At 35.6% G+C, this 20,314-nt stretch overlaps 1 protein-coding gene across 3 annotated transcripts in view; it reads left to right on the plus strand.

Moving 5' to 3' along the window:
* Positions 1–20,314, plus strand: part of S1P (membrane-bound transcription factor site-1 protease) — a 198,836-nt gene that overhangs the window by 98,901 nt on the left and 79,621 nt on the right. For all 3 annotated transcript variants that reach the window (XM_075307576.1, XM_075307577.1, XM_075307578.1), the window contains exon 3: positions 11,669–12,521. In XM_075307576.1, the coding sequence (XP_075163691.1) occupies positions 11,669–12,521 (853 nt within the window). The remainder of the gene's footprint in view (positions 1–11,668; positions 12,522–20,314) is intronic.

Here is a 20,314-nt window from a genome sequence, read left to right on the forward strand (position 1 = left end):
CGACCATGACAAATTGGAATTGAAAGTCACTCCCAGATTAGTAGATGTATGTACTCGGGGAATAATCGAACCATTGATTTGCAAGGTATGAAGAAAAGTTTCTTCTGAGATATGCCTTCTCGAGATTACAAGAAACTTAGATTTCAATGGGTTCAGAATCAGTCCATTTTTACACGCCCAGTTATAAACATTAGTTAAATCAGTGTTAATATTTTCTATACATAGGTTTAGGTTTTCAGGTTCAGTACTGACGTACAGTTGAACATCATCTGCATACATTTGAGTTTTACAACTAACCAATACATCAGGGAGATCGTTAATGTACATCGTGAACAACAAAGGGCCCAGAATAGATCCCTGTGGTACACCTCTCGAGGTTTCGATTACATTCGAGTGCTTATCATTAAGAATAATCATCTGTGAACGAGAGTTTAGGTAAGATGTAACTAATTTGCAAGCATCATCAGAAAAATAAAACAGTTTCTTCAGTTTTGTTGCCAGAATTTTATGGTCCACAGTATTGAATGCTTTACTATGATCTAATAGTACAAGTATAGATATCATGCCTTCATCAAGTTTTATACGTATGTCCTCAGATACTTCCAATAACGTCGAAATGCAGCTTCGTTTTTTTCTAAAACCGGATTGTTTATCCGTGATGAGATTACAGCGATCCAAATATGCTGTTACTTGTTGGTTCATTAAGTATTCTAACATCTTGGATAAGTATGGTAGAATCGCAATTGGACGTAATTCGTTGTTGGATTTGGGAATTGGGATAATGTTTGCTAATTTCCATTCATGAGGAAAAACTGATTTCATGAGACAGGTATTAAACAAGTGTGTAACGTAAGGCAAGATGGTGGGAAGAATAATTTTTATAAAGGTGGGGTGTAACCCGTCAACACCTACAGCATTTGATGTTATTTGTGACGAGCTATTCAAAACCTCCACGTTATTTACACATCTAAATGAAAAACAAGATTCCATTTGAACAGTTTGTATATCGGCGTATACATTTTCAAGAGGTTGTGCGGTATTAATTTTGGCGAATTCCTCATTTAATTTGTTAATATCAATGTCAGATTTAATTTGGGAATCTTGTTCACCGATGCCAATACGACGAATCTCTTTCCATTTTGATTTAGTATCGAGCGCATTCTTAAACTTTTGACCGTAGAATGAAGTTTTAGCGGCACATATTGCTTTCACTACATCTTTTCTTGCATTCTTGTAAATATCATGCAAGTCTGGTGTTTTGAAAGATTTCCATCTTTTGTAAGCAGTATCTCTTGTGATAATCAGTCTCTTAATTCGATGGTTGAACCATGGTTGATTAGATTTGTTAGTGGTTTTGATCTTCTGTGGCACACAGTAATCAAAGATATTGTATAAATTATCTTGCAAGAATGATAGCTGTTCGTTAACATTTTCAACATAGTATATTTCTTTCCAATCGACAGATAGCAGACAATCTTGTAGAAGATTCATATCAATATTCCTCAGATCTCGATATTGTATTCTAGAGGGCTTAATTTCACAGTTGAGGTTATATGTTACAAAAATTAAGTCATGTTTTGAAAACGCAGGTGCGCTAAGTTGATCGTATAATAAGACCTTTGACAGTTGATTAGTGAAAATGACATCCAGTAAACTATTATTTGTTCGAGTGTAATGAGTTGGGATAGAGTTATTAACAGAAAAAAGACCAAGTGATTCCATTGCATCAGTTAACACGTTGTCACGAAGGATGTTGCTGTTGAAATCTCCGATTATCATTATATCGTTATAATCTAGAGATATGCGTTCAATTTCATTGAGAAGGAAGTTAAAGTCTACACGATTATTTGGTCTATAGGCACAGCCAATGAGTGCCTTAGACCTGTATTCAGTTATCAGTTCAATGAAAATAAATTCAATTTCAGAGTCATATGCAGATTTAAGTTTCAGAGTATAGTTTATGCCATGTTTTATGAAAATTGCGACTCCACCTCCAAGTGATTTACGGTCAGAACGCATAAGAGAATACCCTGGTAAACCGTAGATAGTATCTAGAATTTCAGGATGAAACCAAGTCTCTGATACACAAATGACGTCCACCGCGGCACAAGTAAAAACGTTGCGAAATTCATCAATTTTTTTGTTGAGACTTTGGGCATTTATGTGGGCCACTTTAAGGCCATTTTCCTGTTTAGCCAAGACACTAAGCATGCAGGAAAGGTTGACTGTGGAACTTTGATATGTAGTATTAATCATTAGGCGAAACAAAAATAGCAATGCTAATTATATTGGCATAATATAAAACACCCGTTGGTACATATCTAACAGTTTTAAAATAAAAACTTAAATTAGTTTTGATTAAGTAAAAAAGAAAGCGTGTGCAATACATGTCGTTACTATATGCATATATAATCAGATCGGATTTAATGTGACATATTATCAGAGTTATTATTAATGTTGATAGATTGTTCATGCACTGAGGGATCCATCCGAAAAAAACAGCTAAGTTGATCGATATTATCAATTAAGATTGGTTGTTCAGTTTTAGAGCGCTTGACGTATATTAGGCCGCGGAAAGAGTATGCGGATACAAGTCTTTTTTCTTTTTTTAATTTTAATGCCTTTTTAAAGATCTTATAATTTGTGGTGGATAAGTTTTCGTTAATATAAAAGTTCTTCTCTGTCTCAAACCCAATGTGATTAAGTTTTAAGTTCGTTTTATTTGCGCGTTTAAACATTGCAATACTCTTGAGGACAAAGTTTTTATCATATGCGGATATTAGTTTTACCATTATTGTTGAGTCAACGTTGTTTGCATTTCTGAGTCTATGTATGGACTTTACTGATGGTATGGGAATATTTAAACAATTGCAAATATTACCAAATATTAGCATGAGGTTTTCTCCATTATAGGAGGGCACACCATTAATTCTTAAATCACATGCTACTTTAGAGTTTTCATCTTTTAATATTTGAGATTTTAAATCATTAATTTCACTTCTCATAGCATTATGTTGCTCAGCGTGTTGAGATTTTAAAAACTCTATTTCGTTTTTCAGAACTTCAATTTCGCTCGACACTATTTCAAGTTTGGTAACCCGTTCAGCTACACTCTTTATGTCTCTCATAAAAACATCCATTCTCTTATCGATTTCACTTAAGAGAGTTTCTGTTTGTTTCTCAAACCGTTTATCGATAAGTGATACAATACGTTGTGGTGAATCGTGTATAGCGCGACGTGGAGTTGCGTTAGTGTTGGTGGTATCAGAGAATGAGTTATGCTGTAACTCTCTGAGGCGTCTCGGCGCCAATAATAATTCACTCTCACTGTGTGGAGGTTCGGAGTAGACAACACTTTTATTCATTGTAATTGTTGTTGTGTAGTTCTTATTTATACCAAGAGCGAAAACGTATGGTTCTTGTTCTTATTCAATTTTTGCTTTGATGTTTGTTTTATTTCTATTGAAGTTTCCAAATGAGTTTATTATATTTATAAATTTGTAATACACAGAGATGCCAAACTGACAGTTAAAACACTTGCAATAAAGTTTAGTTTACAGATATTTTATGATTTCAACTATGAGTTATATCTTTAATTGGAAATCTTATTAAAATTAGTTTTTGTTGGACCGACTGATAAACACGTCTAGTTTGCTCGACGAACTTTCTATCCAATTTCCTTTGCCTTTCAAATTTATAAGTCTTTTATATATGTTAGTTTCGATGTAATATATTTTATTCTTTATTTATTTCTATATAATTTCACTTCAGTTTATTTTACTTTTGTATATTAGTTCACAATGTAAAATTGGCAAATGTAAGTTAAGTTCTTTTAGTATAAATATTAATGAATATTTATTTGGTTTATGATTGATCTTTCCGTTGTTTGTTTGATGAACGCGACCGACGTAAGGGTTTAATGACTACTGTTGTTGTTGTTAAAGGGTCATGGTATAGAAGACAACATTAGCAACAACAACATTTGTGATGTTGGTTGTCATCGATGATGGGTATGTGTTGTTGTTAACTGTTCTAGTGAGAGCAAACAGACGATGTAAAAGACCGATATGCATGTTATCGATGTGCATATGATTAAGTACAAGTATATTAGGGTGGATCGTATATATAATTTATGAAAAAATGTCGAAAAAGCATTTAAATATTGCAAAGAAATAAAAAAAGTGTAAAACTAGACATCAACTAGAAGGATGAAAAAGAAGGAAAAAATGACCGTTTATAATAAAAATGAACAAATTAATTAAAAATGATTCAAAATGGTAAAAAATAAAAAATGAACGAAAAATAACTTGGTTTAATGTCGTTCGACATTAAACATGCCGGCCTCTTCGTGATGAACTCCAGGTGATGGCAGGCTCATGTGCTGTAGTTTAAACATGTTGATGTTGGATGTCGATGAGTTGAAAGTCGATATTGGTACAGCATTATTTCTCGGGTACGCTTTTGGTATATCTTTAATAGAAGTTGATATTTCTCCAATTGATTCGTCGTTGAAATTGCAAGTAGAGAGGTCTGACGGCGAAAGATACGAAAAGTCGGTATTGATTGCCGAAAATCAAAAAATGACTTAGATTCGCAGTTCTTTTTTGTAAAAGGACGAAAGGATTAATGTCTTGTTATTCCAGGGAGGATCATGTCACCTCATATGTAGATATGAGGTGATATATAATTGAAGATCCAGATATGAATTGTTTAGGTCAATGTCAGCAAGGGTGTTCAACATCTCTCTCAGTTTGGTGAATGGCAATAAGTCAGAATACTTTGAAGAAGAAAGTTTACTCAAAATTCGATGCGATGGGGTAATTAATTTAATTCCGTAGTGGTTGTTGTATTGATTTGACCTCAAAAGGTGTTTTGAGGTCGCCTCCGCCCCCAAAAAATGAACGAAGTTGATATCTAACTGATACATATTATATATCGCTTTAGCTGGACGTGATGTCAGTCTCCCCACAATCAAGGTCATGGCTGTATTTTGTGTCAAAAGAGACGCTGACGACGTGCTAACTACCAAAAAGTTCGATTGCTCCATCGGTCCCACAATCAAGTCTTGAACTGTGTTTTGTGGCGAATGAAGCGTAAAAGGACACATCGGGGCTTTAAGGCCTAGAAATTGTTCTGCAAAGTCTGGTCCAATGAATAGGTCGATTGGCTGACTGGAACCACAAGGTAAATTCTCGATTCTGTTGTAAAGGTCAAAGTACTTGTTTAAAGATGAAAATGTGAATGATGAAGTAAGAAAGGTCGATGATGCAATTGCAGCTTGCATTAGGCTCAATAGTGATGAGTGAACTTCTGCTCGACTTGATGGATGTCTAACCCTGCAAACATTTTCGATTACGAATGAGTCTTCTTTGAATCATTCTTATGTTCAAAACGATTGCGGAAGAGCGAATCTGAGAGTCATTTATGCGTCCCCAGTATAAAGTAGTTGTGTCTCAAAATGATTATTTTCTTTGACTCATAAAAGAGTTGCATATTTTATTCATAAATTATTCAGTGGAATGAGTATTTTATGACTAAACTATTAACTCATTTATGAGTTAAAAAATGATTCATAAAAGTTAATAAGAAGAGTGAAGAGTGATTAATCCCCCAACTGATAAAATATTTATTGATTGGAAGAGTTAGAAATAAATAATTTTTATGATTCAGTTATTATTGTTTTTGTCTTACATTGATACTCACATAGGTGTTTATATATAAAATACATACATGTAAATAAATTTCTAATTAAAAAAAAATAAAATGAAATTATAAACATACCATACAGAGCTTAAAAAATTAATGGTCATAGCGTTCAAATAATTATTGAATCTGTTTTTGCTGCTTCCATCAGAGATATATTGCCAACTTCAGTTTGAAATTCTAAATCAACAAAAATACATATGTATAGCATATAGTATTTTTCATGAACATTTTCAAAAACGCTTATTTTGTTTCAACTTACCTGTATTAACTTTAAATAAAGTGGTGTATGCCAGATGTCTTGAACACGTGGGACGTTCCTATTGCTTATTCGAAGTGTCATACATATCCAAAACGATGTTCTTAGGTTATCATATATATATATATAATTTTATCAACTTTTTACCGTAATACTGTTTGTTTTTATCCATTTGTCGAACTCATTCACTCACCAAGATAATTTTTTTTTTGTCATATTGACATACGTTTCAACAAAGCTACTTAGACCAACTTGTAGAAAATATTCAAAACAAACATCAAAGAGAGTTATAAATTGCTTCCCCAAATGCATCATTTTTGATTGATTCTAAAACCGTTAAAAAGAGTTAAAAATTGTTTACTAAAATTTAACCAATGCTTAAGAAGAGTAACAAAAGAACAAAAAATAGGTATTCAAAAGTTTAAACGATCATTTTTCAGACTTAAATAAGACTCAACTATGAGTCATTTCTTCGATAGAACACTTTTTAATCTTCCAAAAGAGTAAGTTTTTACTCATGTTTGCAAACAATCATCATGAATGTTCGAAAATGTTGGCAGGGAAGCTCATAGTTGAAGTGAATAAAATTACAAGTCGTGTTTGTAATTTTATGTTGTAATATGTAGTAGGTTAAGAAATGAACTTCTGCTCGGCTATGTGGAGGACTGAGTTCATTGGTTGGACGAAAAATATTACAAATAGGTTTTGCAATAATGTCTTGAACTAGATTTGTTGTGAAATGAACTTCTGCTCGGCTTGGAGGTCTGAGTTCATTGTTTGAAAGAATAGAATTACAAGTCGGTGTTGCAAATTTATCTGGAACAAGGTTTATAACTGAGGAATGAACTTCTGCTCGGCTCGATGGAGGTCTGAGTTCATGTCCTGAACAATATGTGATGAAGATTTGAGTAGGTCGTCGGCCGGTCGGTTTAAATTCTAGTTTTTGGTGACTAGAATCCTGAACTAAACTAATTTGCGGATGATGTATGGACGAATGTCGGCTATTATCGCATAAAGTTGACGATGAGATGTCCCGTTGATCACGATGTCGATTAGATTTTACTTTATTGACAGTTGAAATCGAAACTTGAAGTGTTGTGTAGGCAAAGTCATAGGTCGTGGTAGGACGGTGATATTTGTGGACCGTATTTTTTGTTTTGGTTGTAGTGTGGACTGTATTTTATTTTGAAATGTGGACTGTAAGATTGTATTAGAAAACGTGTCCTGTGTTTCTTTAGGTCGATAATGAGTCCAGGAATTAATTGGATTGCGTTGTGATCCAAGAGGTCTGATGAATTAATATATGTACTTTTTACTATGGGTCTATTTGCAGTACATGAGATTTGATTTGGACGTGGTTTTGAAGAAATATATCTATTGTGAGATGCGCAGGAAGTTTTGGAGTTGAAATTGTGTGAAGTCTGGGACGTTTTTGATTGTATTGTTGATTTTATATTTTTCGAAAATATTTTGTATTTGTTGAAAGTCTTCCAATATTTTACTCTGAGTTGCTTTGGGTTTATTGGATCTGCATTTTGCTGAATTAGGTCTTGACATTTGTCTAATTCATCTTGTATTTGAAACCATAAGTCTTCTGAATGATTTAGAAGAAATTCTAAGGTCGCGATGTGATAATCGATTTGACTGCTGTCGTCGGTTTCTACAAGATCAATTAAATCATCGCACAAATTATGAAATTTTTGTACGACGTCAATTTTTATGTGCAAATGATTCAAAAAGTCAAGATAATTCGAGATTAAAATTTTGTGAGGTCGAAAAATGTCCCCGCAAGTAGTTAAAAAATGTCGGATCTGGCAACTCGCATTGTAGATACACCAAAAAATAATAATAAGGAGAGCGAAGTGTGAGATGTAGCAAGGAGATAATATCAATTGAATTCACTCCACAGAAATGTCTCTTGATGTTTTGAGTACTTACTGCTTGCTTTGTTTCTTCTACTTGCGTGGTAAAGATTTTGTGTGTACTGCTACTGACGTCACTGATCGTTGTTGTACGATGACTTGATGTCCCAGTATTTTTGCACAATATATAGTTGTACAATTGTTTTTGTACAAATGTCCACAATTTTGCACTGAATATATTTTTGCCAATGTTGGCCTTGTAATGGTTTTACAGTTAGGAAGTACCGTTTTTTCTTTTGAAATAATTTCTTTTTGAAATTGGTTTTGCGAAATGCCACAAACACTAAGTTGATTTTTTTGAACCGATCTCAGTTTTACAAAATGTCACAATATTTCATAATTTACAAAGTGTACTTTTTTGCACATATAGTTATTTCATTTGATATTTGAATGAGTTTTCGCATTAATGTTCAATACTCAACATTTTTTAAGCATATGTTACAAAAACTTTGCTCTTTTTAACGTTATTTGATGTATGTATTTTAGTTGTGACGACTCATTTTCTTAATATTTTTTTTTTGAAATCTCGAAATAATCACAATGTGAATTAGGTCACTTTTCGTTTTAGCGAAACGAAAAATGTCCAAAAGTTTGCACAAATTAATTAATAATAAAGAGAACTTTTATTTTGAAAGTTTCAAAATTATGAAATTTTAAATATCATATACGTATTTTGATTTTCACAAATGTTACTTATGTAGTTTTGCGTTTTGACACGAATAAAAAAATAAGATTTCAAAATTCCACTTTTCCACAAAAGTCACTTGATTCTTTTGTTGAAAATAATATACTTTTCGACCTGAATGCGAAAATAAATTTTACAAAAAGAAGTTTTGATTACTTTAATCACTTTTTCATCCGTAGGTCACTGTTCACTGTTCACTTTTGATCTCGAATCATTGAACATTTTTAATAAAACCGATATATTATTAAAAACACACTATTCGGTTCGAAGCTGACCAAATGTTTAGTGGGGGCGTAAATTCCCACTAAATTTATATGGGGTTTTGATGGGGGTGAATTCTTAGGTCGATATAGACCTTCCAATTTTTCACTGTATATTTGAGGTCGACTATGACCTCTAAAAAATGTCACTGATGTTCGTCTGCTTTTACCGCACTTTGCCTTTCAAATTTATAAGTCTTTTATATATGTTAGTTTCGATGTAATATATTTTATTCTTTATTTATTTCCATATAATTTCACTTCAGTTTATTTTACTTTTGTATATTAGTTCACAATGTAAAATTGGCAAATGTAAGTTAATTTCTTTTAGTATAAATATTAATGTATATTTATTTGGTTTATGATTGATCTTTTCGTTGTTTGTTTGATGAACGCGACCGACGCAAGGGTTTAATGACTACTGTTGTCTTCCTTTACTTGTTAAAGGGTCATGGTATAGAAGACAACATTAGCAACAACAACATTTATGATGTGGGTTGTCATCGATGATGGGTATGTCTTGTTGTTGTTAGCTGTTCTAGTGAGACGATGTAAAAGACCGATATGCATGTTATCGATGTGCATATGATTAAGTACAAGTATATTAGGGTGGATCGTATATATAATTTATGAAAAAATGTCGAAAAAGCATTTAAATATTGCAAAGAAATAAAAAAAGTGTAAAACTAGACATCAACTAGAAGGATGAAAAAGAAGGAAAAAATGACCGTTTATAATAAAAATGAACAAATTAATTAAAAATGATTCAAAATGGTAAAAAATAAAAAATTAACGAAAAATAACTTGGTTTAATGTCGTTCGACATTAAACACCGCCATTTTCGATAAAATGGTTATAATAGAAATAGGTCTATAACTAATGACAACATCATTCTTCGAATAGGAATAACTTTGTCAATTTTCCATAAAGATGGATGAAATAGTATTGCCCATATGCAGAAGAATTGGAAACATACATTCAGTTATTTTATTTTTGACTTGATACGAGACAGAGCATCATCTAAGTCAGTATAAGTGAAACGAAAAATTACCTTCGCTAACATTTGAGACACTCGGGAACATATGCATAATCAACGGGAGCATCATAATCAACGTACTCATAAAATTGCGGTACACTGGGAAAAGCAACATTATAATGTTGCAACTCAAATTTGTATTGAAATTACCCATAAGAATTACCCTATCATATTTAAGAATAATAAAGGGTGATACGGTCAAAATTTGGTCAATATAAACTTGACGTATTTCTTTCAATTTTGCATTTAAAAAACCTGAACACCCCTCATTTTGAAGGTGTGTGTGCAGAATGTTGCTCCTATTTTGATTTTGGAATTCACTCTTCAGTTGTCAAAATGCCGTCCAAGCAAGAAGAGCAGCGTATCAAAATTTTGCTCGCGCATCGCGAAAATTCGAGCAACTCGCACGCAAAGCTGGCAAAATCGCTAAAAGTTGCCAAATCAACCGTTACAAATGTAATTAAAGTGTTTGGGGAACGTTTGTCGACAGCCAGGAAGTGTGGATCGGGGGGAAATCGAAAACCGGAAGCTGCTGAGACGACAAAGAGAGTTGCCGGTAGTTTCAAGCGAACCCCTAACCTCTCTCTCCGAGATGCCGCAAATAAGCTGGGTGTATCGTCTACAACCGTGCATCGAGCCGGACTATCGACTTACAAGAAGGTAGTGACTCCAAATCGCGATGATAAACAAAATACGACGGCCAAAGCGCGATCCCGGAGGCTGTACACGACGATGCTGACGAAGTTTGACTGCGTGGTAATGGACGACGAAACCAACGTCAAAGCCGACTACAAGCAGCTTCCGGGACAGGAGTTTTATACGGCAAAAGGAAGGGGAAAATTAGCAGATATTTTCAAGCACATAAAACTGTCAAAGTTCGCAAAGAAATATCTGGTTTGGCAAGCCATCTGTACCTGTGGCTTGAAAAGCAGCATTTTCATAGCTTCCGGGACCGTCAACCAAGAAATTTACGTGGAAGAATGTTTGAATAAACGTCTGCTGCCTTTCCTGAAGAAACACGGTTGTTCCGTACTGTTTTGGCCGGATTTGGCATCTTGCCATTACGGTAGAAAGGCCATGGAGTGGTACGCCGCCAACAACGTGCAGGTGGTTCCCAAGGACAAGAACCTTCCCAACACGCCAGAGCTCCGCCCAATTGAGAAATACTGGGCTATTGTCAAGCGGAACCTAAAGAAGACCAAAAAAACTGCTAAGGACGAGCAGCAGTTCAAGGCAAACTGGCTTTCTGCGGCGAAGAAGGTGGACAAGGTGGCTGTACAAAATCTGATGGCAGGTGTCAAGCGTGAGGGCCGGCAATTCGGATTTGGAAAAGCGAAAGCCTAACTGAATATGTTTCCGGAATTTTATACTAATTGAACTTGAAAAAGAAATTTATCCGATATATCCCCATGAAACTTGTTGACATCACCATGTGGCAAATAGACGGTACCCGCCAAATATTTGTGCCCCCAATTAAAGCTCAACAAATATTCACCAAATAATTGACTAACGAAAACCACTGTATGCTGAATACTTTTCAAAACATATAACAACACCCCCCTTCCAACAGGTCGATCAACACTGCAACATTCCAAAAAGACCGAAAAACTAAAAATTACGGGATATCTCAAAAATTATTCCACAAACAAAATTATGACCTTCATTTTCGAATTCAGCAGATCAAAATACATAAGAAAAGTTACCTCTCATCAAATGCACATTTTCAGTGTTAACTAGTATAATTAATTGAATCAATTGAAAAATTGAATAAAATATCATTTACATTTTTGCTTTCGTTTTCAGGTATCGTACACGTCCTGGTTCTTGGATGCATTTAATTATGCTATGTTTAGAAAAATAAATATTCTAAACTTAAGTATTGGAGGACCCGATTTTATGGATCGCCCCTTCACCGACAAAGTGTCAGAACTCTCTGCCAATAAAATTGTTATTGTGTCTGCCATAGGAAACGATGGTCCACTTTATGGAACCCTCAATAATCCTGGCGATCAGAGCGATGTAATAGGTGTAGGCGCAATTAATTCAGACGATCGTGTAGCAAAATTTAGTTCGCGTGGAATGACAACTTGGGAATTACCTAATGGTTATGGAAGAGTGAAGCCTGATATAGTTACGCATGGTAGTCATATAAAAGGAAGCAGTTTGAATGGTGGCTGCAGATTGTTGTCTGGGACATCCGTGGCTTCTCCAGTTGTCGCAGGGGCTGTAGCACTTATTTTAAGTGGAGCTCCACAAAAATTAGATATCATAAATCAAGCATCAGTTAAGCAAATCTTAGCTGAAGGTGCTACAAAACTACATCAAAATAACATTTTTGAGCAAGGTCACGGTAAGCTGAACATTTCGAAAAGTATGGATTTATTGTCATCGTATAGCCAAAGAATTACCTTCAGTCCTTCACACATTGATTACACGGATCCATATATGTGGCCATATAGCTCTCAACCTCTACACTGCGGCGGCATTCCATCTATAGTCAATGTCACAATATGGAATGCATTCTCTGTCAAGGCAAAAATTGTCAGTAAACCAGAATGGCAACCTAATCGGAATAAGCATGGCGATTTACTGAATGTTCAGTTACTGTTTTCCTCAATATTATGGCCTTGGTCTGGTTGGATGGCGGTAAAAATTAGTAAGTTTATAATCTTTAGTTTTATTATGCTCCATTTCTTTGCTTGCTGATAATTAATAAGTTTTAGTAGAAATGTCTTTAATTACGAAAATTATAAATTTAAGTGACTTTTGTCACGAAGTTATTAATTTGTTTGCTTAGTTAAAAAAGTGATTGGTTTCTGAAATAAAGGTTTAATGAAATCAATTAAAATTTTAATTGATTTCGCGACCAAAGTTAATGATCAAATTAATTGATATTGACAGTAAATTTTATTTGAAAAGTTAACTTAGTTCGCACCCTAATTTCAGTTAATTTTGATCGTAAAAAAGCAAAAATATGTTATTCTTCCATGTAGGATATGGCCATGCACCTTATTAAGGTCACACAAACCATACGGCACGCCACGATATAATGACGTAAGTCATTAAACTTACTGACATTGACGAGTTTTAGCTCTCTTTCACTTTGGCCTTCACAATTTCAATACTTATGATGCATCTGACGATTTATAAATACACAAAATCAAATGCCGGAAAACTAATGTTTGGAACTGACTCTTTACGGAAAAACCGAAAACAGATTTTTTATTTAAAACTAATTTGAATACTTATACATTGAATATACGAACATTTTGAACACTTTTGACGAATTTTTGTAGTTTATAAACCAATTTTTTAATTAATTTGAATTAAAACATGTATACATACAATTATTAAATTGATATACATATTATCAATCTGGATTATTTTTCACAAATTTTTGGATGTGTTAAGAGAAATTTTTGTGCCTATTATTTTTATTGTTCAAATTTTATCTTCATAACATTTTTATACCCACCACCATAGGTTAGGTTAAAGTGGCGGCCCGATTAAGATTCAGGCTCACTTAGACTATTTAGTCGATTGTGATACCACATTAACTAAAAGTACCTATTACATATGGGCACTTCTAGTTTTAACCGCTGAACCTTCTCGATTATTTCCTTCTGTTGTTGGAATAATCTGGTTGGTTCCAACAACATTAGCAGACTGCTTATGTTAACGTTTTCCAAGTCCGCCAGTAATCCAAAGCTATATGCCCCTAAAATTTGCTTACGCCTTACACAAAATGCAGGACACTCACACAAGAGGTGTTTAATTGATTCCTTTTCCTCCGTAACATGACAGCTCATACAATAGGCATTATACTTCGCGCCAATAGTTTTTGCAAAATTGCCTATCTGGCAGCGACCTGTTATAGCAGATATCAGGAGTGATATCTGACGTCTCGAGAACACTAGCATATCTAGTGTGCGGTTTAAGTTTAAATGGGGCCATATTTGATTGGTGTCGTTACAACCCTTGTAATTCTCCCATCGAACATTTGTCATCATAACAACCTACTCACGCAGTATGAGCTTGCAGGTAGCCGTACCAACAGATTCTAGTTCCCCTGGAATATGTAAGGTAGTCCCTAGCCTCGCCAACTCATCCGCTTCGCAGTTCCCAGGTATCTTCCTATGACCAGGCACCCATATTAGGTGAATATTGTGCTTCTCAGCCATCTCATTGAGAGTCCACGGATTTTAGTGCAGGTTGACTGTCTGAGTATATATTAATGCCAACATTTTTTTTGGAACATTACTTCCCAGCTAATTCGCCACCTCTCTTATTGTAAACATTTCAGCCTGAAAAACACTAAATACAGTGATTAGGCAATCTTTTCGCTATTCGAAGTTACAGATCTTTAGAATATACTCCAAAAACCACTTGTCCATCCAATTTGGAGCCATCAGTGTAGAAATCTATATATCGTTTATTCCCCGCCTCACTATTGGGAATTAGAGTTTCAAACTTTTTGTCGAAAAGTGGTGTCGCCAAAGTATAATCCACTACGTTAGGCACATATGGCATTATTTTGAGGACCGAACTGTGACCGTAACTTTTTTCGACCACAGCGATAGCTCGCGCCACCGCACAGTCGATGTTGCAGCTGACTGTTTGGCCAAAATGTTTAAAGGCAATAGATGCAGCATGACATTAAGGGAATTTGTTCTTGTCTTGCTGAATGCGCCTGAGATACACAAGCACGCCATACGCTGAACTTTGTCTAAACTTGTCGGCTGGTGAAGTGCCGGCCACCAGACTACAACACCATATAGCATTATAGGTCTAACCACTGCCGTGTATAGCCAATGCACAATTTTTGGTTTTAGTCCCCACTCTTTTCCTATTGGCTTTTTGCACGAGTAGTAGTAGTAGTAGTAGTATTCTTTATTTCAACATTCAACATTTCATAAAATCTTTTTATAACAAAATATTTTGTACAATATATGTATTTAATGTTTAAATATAAGAATAAAAAAAAATTAATGTGACGTTGACCTTAGGTCGTCAGTCTTTAAATTAATTATGGAATGCTTAGATTTTTTTTCATAGGTTAAATTCAGCTAATAGTTGTGCTCTGTATTCTATACAAATTTTAATGAACATTGCTAGTTTCTTCCAGTTTACGACTAACCCATTTAGAATGTTAATAAGAAAGTTTTCTTGAAATGTGATAGTATGAAAAAACATTTGCCTGAATTCTCTTAATGCGGGACATCGGCATAGAAAATGCTGTATATTTTCAGTTTCATTCATATTGCACATGGAGCAATTTGTATTGATACCAACTCGGAATGTTCTACTGTTTAGCTCAATTGTATCAGTCCTCGCCTTAAATATCCACATTTTCTCGCTTTGAGTTAAATTATCTGTAAGATACGTATATCCAATGCTGGGGTTTAAACTTTTGTAAAATCTTTCAGATTGTGTAGCCTTTTCCATTGCAGTTGTGATGTGTCTTGTGTTAAGGGAATGTAAAAGGAGATTGATACTCTCGTTCCATTCTGAAACTGTGGAATGTGTACTCATTTGTATTAAATTGTTTTCAATCATCAGAGTGTTGATTTCCTTTGCCCAAAAAATTTGGTATTCCAATACTTGTCTAGCTAATTTGTGTGGTAATCGTTCAGTTCCATATTCAAACAAGGCGCGGAAAATATATTTTAGATGCGATTGGAGAGCATTGACATGATTGTGTTGGACTCCCGACTCCAGCATTAGAGAATAGGATGGCGTGCAACTAGGTAACCTTAAAATTTTCTTTAAAAATTCAATAACAGTTTATCTACATCATCAAAATTTGAAAAGCCCCATACTGCAGATCCGTACATTTGAATTGCTCTGCTTACCGCCTGAAATAGCTTCAATTTAGTGCTGGTTGATATGTTTTCTTTATTTAAAAAGTTTGTCCAGGTAGTATTCATACTATTCTTGGCGGCATTATTACGTTCATGTATATGTGTTTTGAAACTTAGTTGTGGAGTCAGAATCATGCCTAGGTAAGTATATTGTGATGTGATAGAAACCTCACTTCCTTTATAATACCATTTTTCGTTTGCTGCTAATCTTCCACCTTTTCTGAATACCATGATTTTTGATTTTAATAAATTTACTTCCATATTCCAATTTTCGCAATATCTCTCTAATTTATTTATCATTTGCTGCATCACATCCCTCTCATTTGCTAATATTACGATATCATCAGCATAGAGTAATACTCGTATATTTAGCCCATTCAAATTCGTTCCACCACCAATAAATTCATGCAAATCATCTACATATAAGGCAAATAGTATCGGCGACATCAAGCAACCCTGTTTCACAAAGCTACCGTTGCTTTTCTCGCCCTTTCTTCAATATTAAGCTTAAAGTTCAGCTTCCTGTCCAAAATAACGCCAAGGAATTTTGCACACCCCAAGACCATTATCTTTCGCCTATTTCTCAGTCATCCGGAGGGCTCTCTATATAATATCTCTGATTGTGGGAAACCAGAAGGTTGTTTATAGCAACATTCCAAAGAAGAGTTGATAGAACTTCTCCTTGGGTGTGCCTCTGTTCACATACCTTTGTATGTTTGCTTGTCCTAGTGTGGCTGAAATACGTCTCTTCGTTAGAAGTTCGTCTAACAGCCTAAGTATACCTGGATCAACATTCAGATTGGTCAGTCCATTTAAAATTGAGCTCGGATGTATGTTCTTGAACGCCCCTTCGAAGTCTAGGAACGCCACGATTGTGTATTCGTTGACAGATAGTGAGCTTTCAATAAAGCTGACTAGTTCATGTAATGCTGTCGTTTCGAGATCAAACTTCAATCGACGCTAGTTCTAAGAATCTCAAGAGTCTTAAGTAAGATAAGCTGATTGGTCGGAAATCCTTCGCACTCGATTGAGAGCCTTTTCCCGCTTTAAGTATTAAAATTTGAATGGTCCAAAGCTATTTAAAGCCCATTTTATTCTATATTCCGATTTTCTCGATAAGAAATGACCGCTGAGCCCCTTTTATACCGCCAGAACATGGTTCAACCGTCTGATTTCCAGGAAAGTGTGTGTCCAAAAATAACTCCAACGTCTCCTCACTGGACGTTGTCGGTTTTAATGAAACCTGGAGCGGATTTAGTGGATGCTAGTACCTTCCGTAGTCTGGAAGCCTCGGACGTATTCTCAATACTGCTGCAGTAATCATTCCAGGAGTTATGCTGAGCCTTTCTCAGTTCTCGCTTGTATTCTCTCAGATTCTTCTTGTAAGCGTCCCAATACTCAGGAGCTCTGGTGGAATTTGCTTTGTTAAAGAGCTTCCTGCAGGATTTCCTCATATTACTTACCTCCGTAGACCATCATAGTGGTCGATTTTTCCCTCTTGGCTTCCCTCTAGGGCATGTAGCTTTCAGTGAGATGTTGAAGGCCTTAGTAATCCTCTCCACTGCGTGTTCGATATCTTGAACAGCGCTCATATTTGTCTCTGGTATTTCCGGTATCATCATATTGAACGATTCCCTATACCTATTGTAATTCCTTTCCTAACATTTGGCGGAAATATGGTCTTGGTGGTATGAACATCTAATTTGAAACTGATGTAGCGATGATCTGAGAAGCTATGTTCACTTAAAACCTGCCACTCAGATATCATTTCATTCAGTTCTTGCGAGGCCAAGGTGACGTCCAAAACCTCTTGCCTGTTTTTAGTGACAAAGGATGGGGCATCTCCCTTATTGCAGACTACAAAATTAGTACGCAAAATAAACTCTAGGGGTGACTCTCCTCTGGCATTAATGTCACCATCCAGCAAAAAAATTTGGAAGTTCTTCCAAAGACACAACTTTAAAAGCATTTCCAGAAGATGCACTCCCAATGATGTTATTTATTTTAACTACCCAGGAAGTTCTTTTAATTCAATTCTTTATAACTTGGTTTTTTCATACTTTTAATCGGTAATTTTAACTTTTTTTTGTTTCAAATAGGTTAAAAACAGAGTAAGAATTCACAAAATGGCACAAATAATTTAAATTTTTTTCAAAAAAAATGCTAAATCCAATCTGAAAAAATTGTGAATTTTTGAAAATATTTGAGGTCAACCGTTTCCGACAAGCGTTAGAATCCATTAAAAATTATAAAAAATTATTATTATTATTTATTTGACAAAATATAACAGAATTTTGTAATTCACATCCAAAACATTGAATTCGGATCACACCTAAAGAAGTGATGCAAATTCAGTGCAACGGCTGTTGAAATGGAGGACTTCCGTCCTATGACAAGCCCATGTTAAATTCATCGCTTCTGCGTCAATTTATCACCACTTCCGGATCCAAAAAAAGTATTTTCATTACTTTTTTGGCGACGCTTTTTTCGCTGGGCACTTCCCCATATACTATGATGTGCATTTGAATCGCATCCCATAATGAGTTTTGTCTTTGTTTTCAATGACTCTTCAACTAAGGTGTTAACGGCACATGGAGGCATCTCCCTATCATGTCCCATGTAGACCGAAGATACCCAATATTGGAGGATCCGTAGGACCATCGAGATTTTCACATCAGCCGTCACATCAGCCGTTTCAATCGAGTCATCAAGAATGTCCTCTCGGAGATCTCGGTGACTCTCGCAATAACTATAGGTTCAACTTTGGTGAGTTTTGAGGCTGTAGAAACCTCATCTCGCATACGGTGTCTATCCATGTCTGCACCTTTGGTATCACCCTCGACTTCGCAAGAGGATCCGATTATTTCTGATTCAGACAGAGGCTTGTCCATTTCCTTTAGCTGATCGTTTTTATATACCCTCATTTGGATATAATGAAAGCCATAACATACACGGCCCTGGGACTTTGCTAGATGTGGCAAAGACTGAGTGTTCAATATAAACACTGCATGCCATCTTGGTCCACCCACTTCATCCAAACGGCCAACCTTAAAATCAGCTGTTGGAAGATCTGGATTGCATTGTTTCAGTATATTTAAAATAGATTCAGGGTCAGAAGGGTTTGCAGGTATCCACGCATGTGCTCTAGGTCTAGCCGGTATGTCTTTCTTCTCGACTAACTCTAGAGCAGCTCCTTCCCAAACCTCACCAATTAGTATCAGAGCGGCTTTAAAACATTTTATAGACCTCTGGTCCTCAAATGCGACTAGCTTAAATCGTCCTTGATACCAGCCTCTTGGTGTCGAGGATCTGGGCAGGGAAACTTTCCAGCACCTGTGTGTAGACGCCAGACAAAGCATTCTCAATTTCCCCCTATTTTTACTTTGGAACCATACCGTCCAATGCTCCTTTATTAATGATAGCCATCACAAGGCTGTCTTTAGCAGCTGAGGCAAACAATCTTTGATTTCTTTGGAGGATGGCAGCTCATCCGGTGATCATTCCCTTTTTCCAGCTTCAAGAATTTCTTGAGCCCATTTTAAGGAATCGCTTTGTTTAGCCGACAACGTGCTTGGGCCGACTGATCCTAATTTCTTTAGGATAAACAAAGCATTTCAGCGTTCCTTGAATCTCTTTCGTGATGGATTACCTCCTTTTGATGTCGTTCCCTTAGAAAAGGTTCAACTTGTCAATGTGTCGCCACCTGTCGACCCGTCTACAGGTGGACTAATTGGGCCTAACTCTTGGTCATTGTCCAAAATTATAATTCCAGTCGATACCCGTCCATTGGGCCCTGAAGTTAGCAACCCAGTGGATTACTTTAAATTTCGCTGCATGGTGGCTTAATACCTTACCACACTTGAAATTCGTAGTAGGTACTTATTACGATGAGTTTATCCGCTATTAAAAAAACACGTGCGTTCCGTTCGAAGGTTGAATGAAGTGTATATATTCCTATTCTATGGCTATCGTCTTGAAATTTGGCACAGATTCTTTTGTCTGCACACAGGTCAAGTTGGAAGATTGGCTATACCGGTCCAGGTTTTGATATAAAAATTGGAAATCTAGAAGTATTTTAGGACCACAAATAGGTGTGTCGAAAATGCTGTGTATTGGTCCATGTTTTGGTATAGCCTTATAGACCGATTTCCCGATTTTACTCCTTGGGCTTATAGAAGCCGTAGTTTTTATTCGATTTGTCTGAAATTTGAAATCTAGAGGGACTCGTATCTTAGGGCCACAAATAGGTGTGTCGAAAATGGTGTGTATCGGTCCATATTTTGGTATAGCCACCATATAGACCGATTTCCCGAGTTTATTTCTTTGGCTTCTAGAAACCGTAGTTTTTATCCGATTTGTCTGAAATTGGAAATTTAGAGGTATCTTAGGTCCACAAATAGGTGTGTCGAAAATGGTGTCTATCGCCCATGTTTTGGTATAGCCCCCATATAGACCGATCTTCGATGAACCGATATTCACCATTTTTAGCACACCTCTTTATGGTCCCAAAATACCTCTAGAATTCCAATTTCAGGTAAATTTGATAAAAACTACTGTTTCTATAAGCGCATGACCCCAAATCGGGAGG

Source organism: Haematobia irritans, chromosome 4 (genome assembly GCF_050003625.1).
Source record: "Haematobia irritans isolate KBUSLIRL chromosome 4, ASM5000362v1, whole genome shotgun sequence".
NCBI lineage: Eukaryota > Metazoa > Arthropoda > Insecta > Diptera > Muscidae > Haematobia > Haematobia irritans.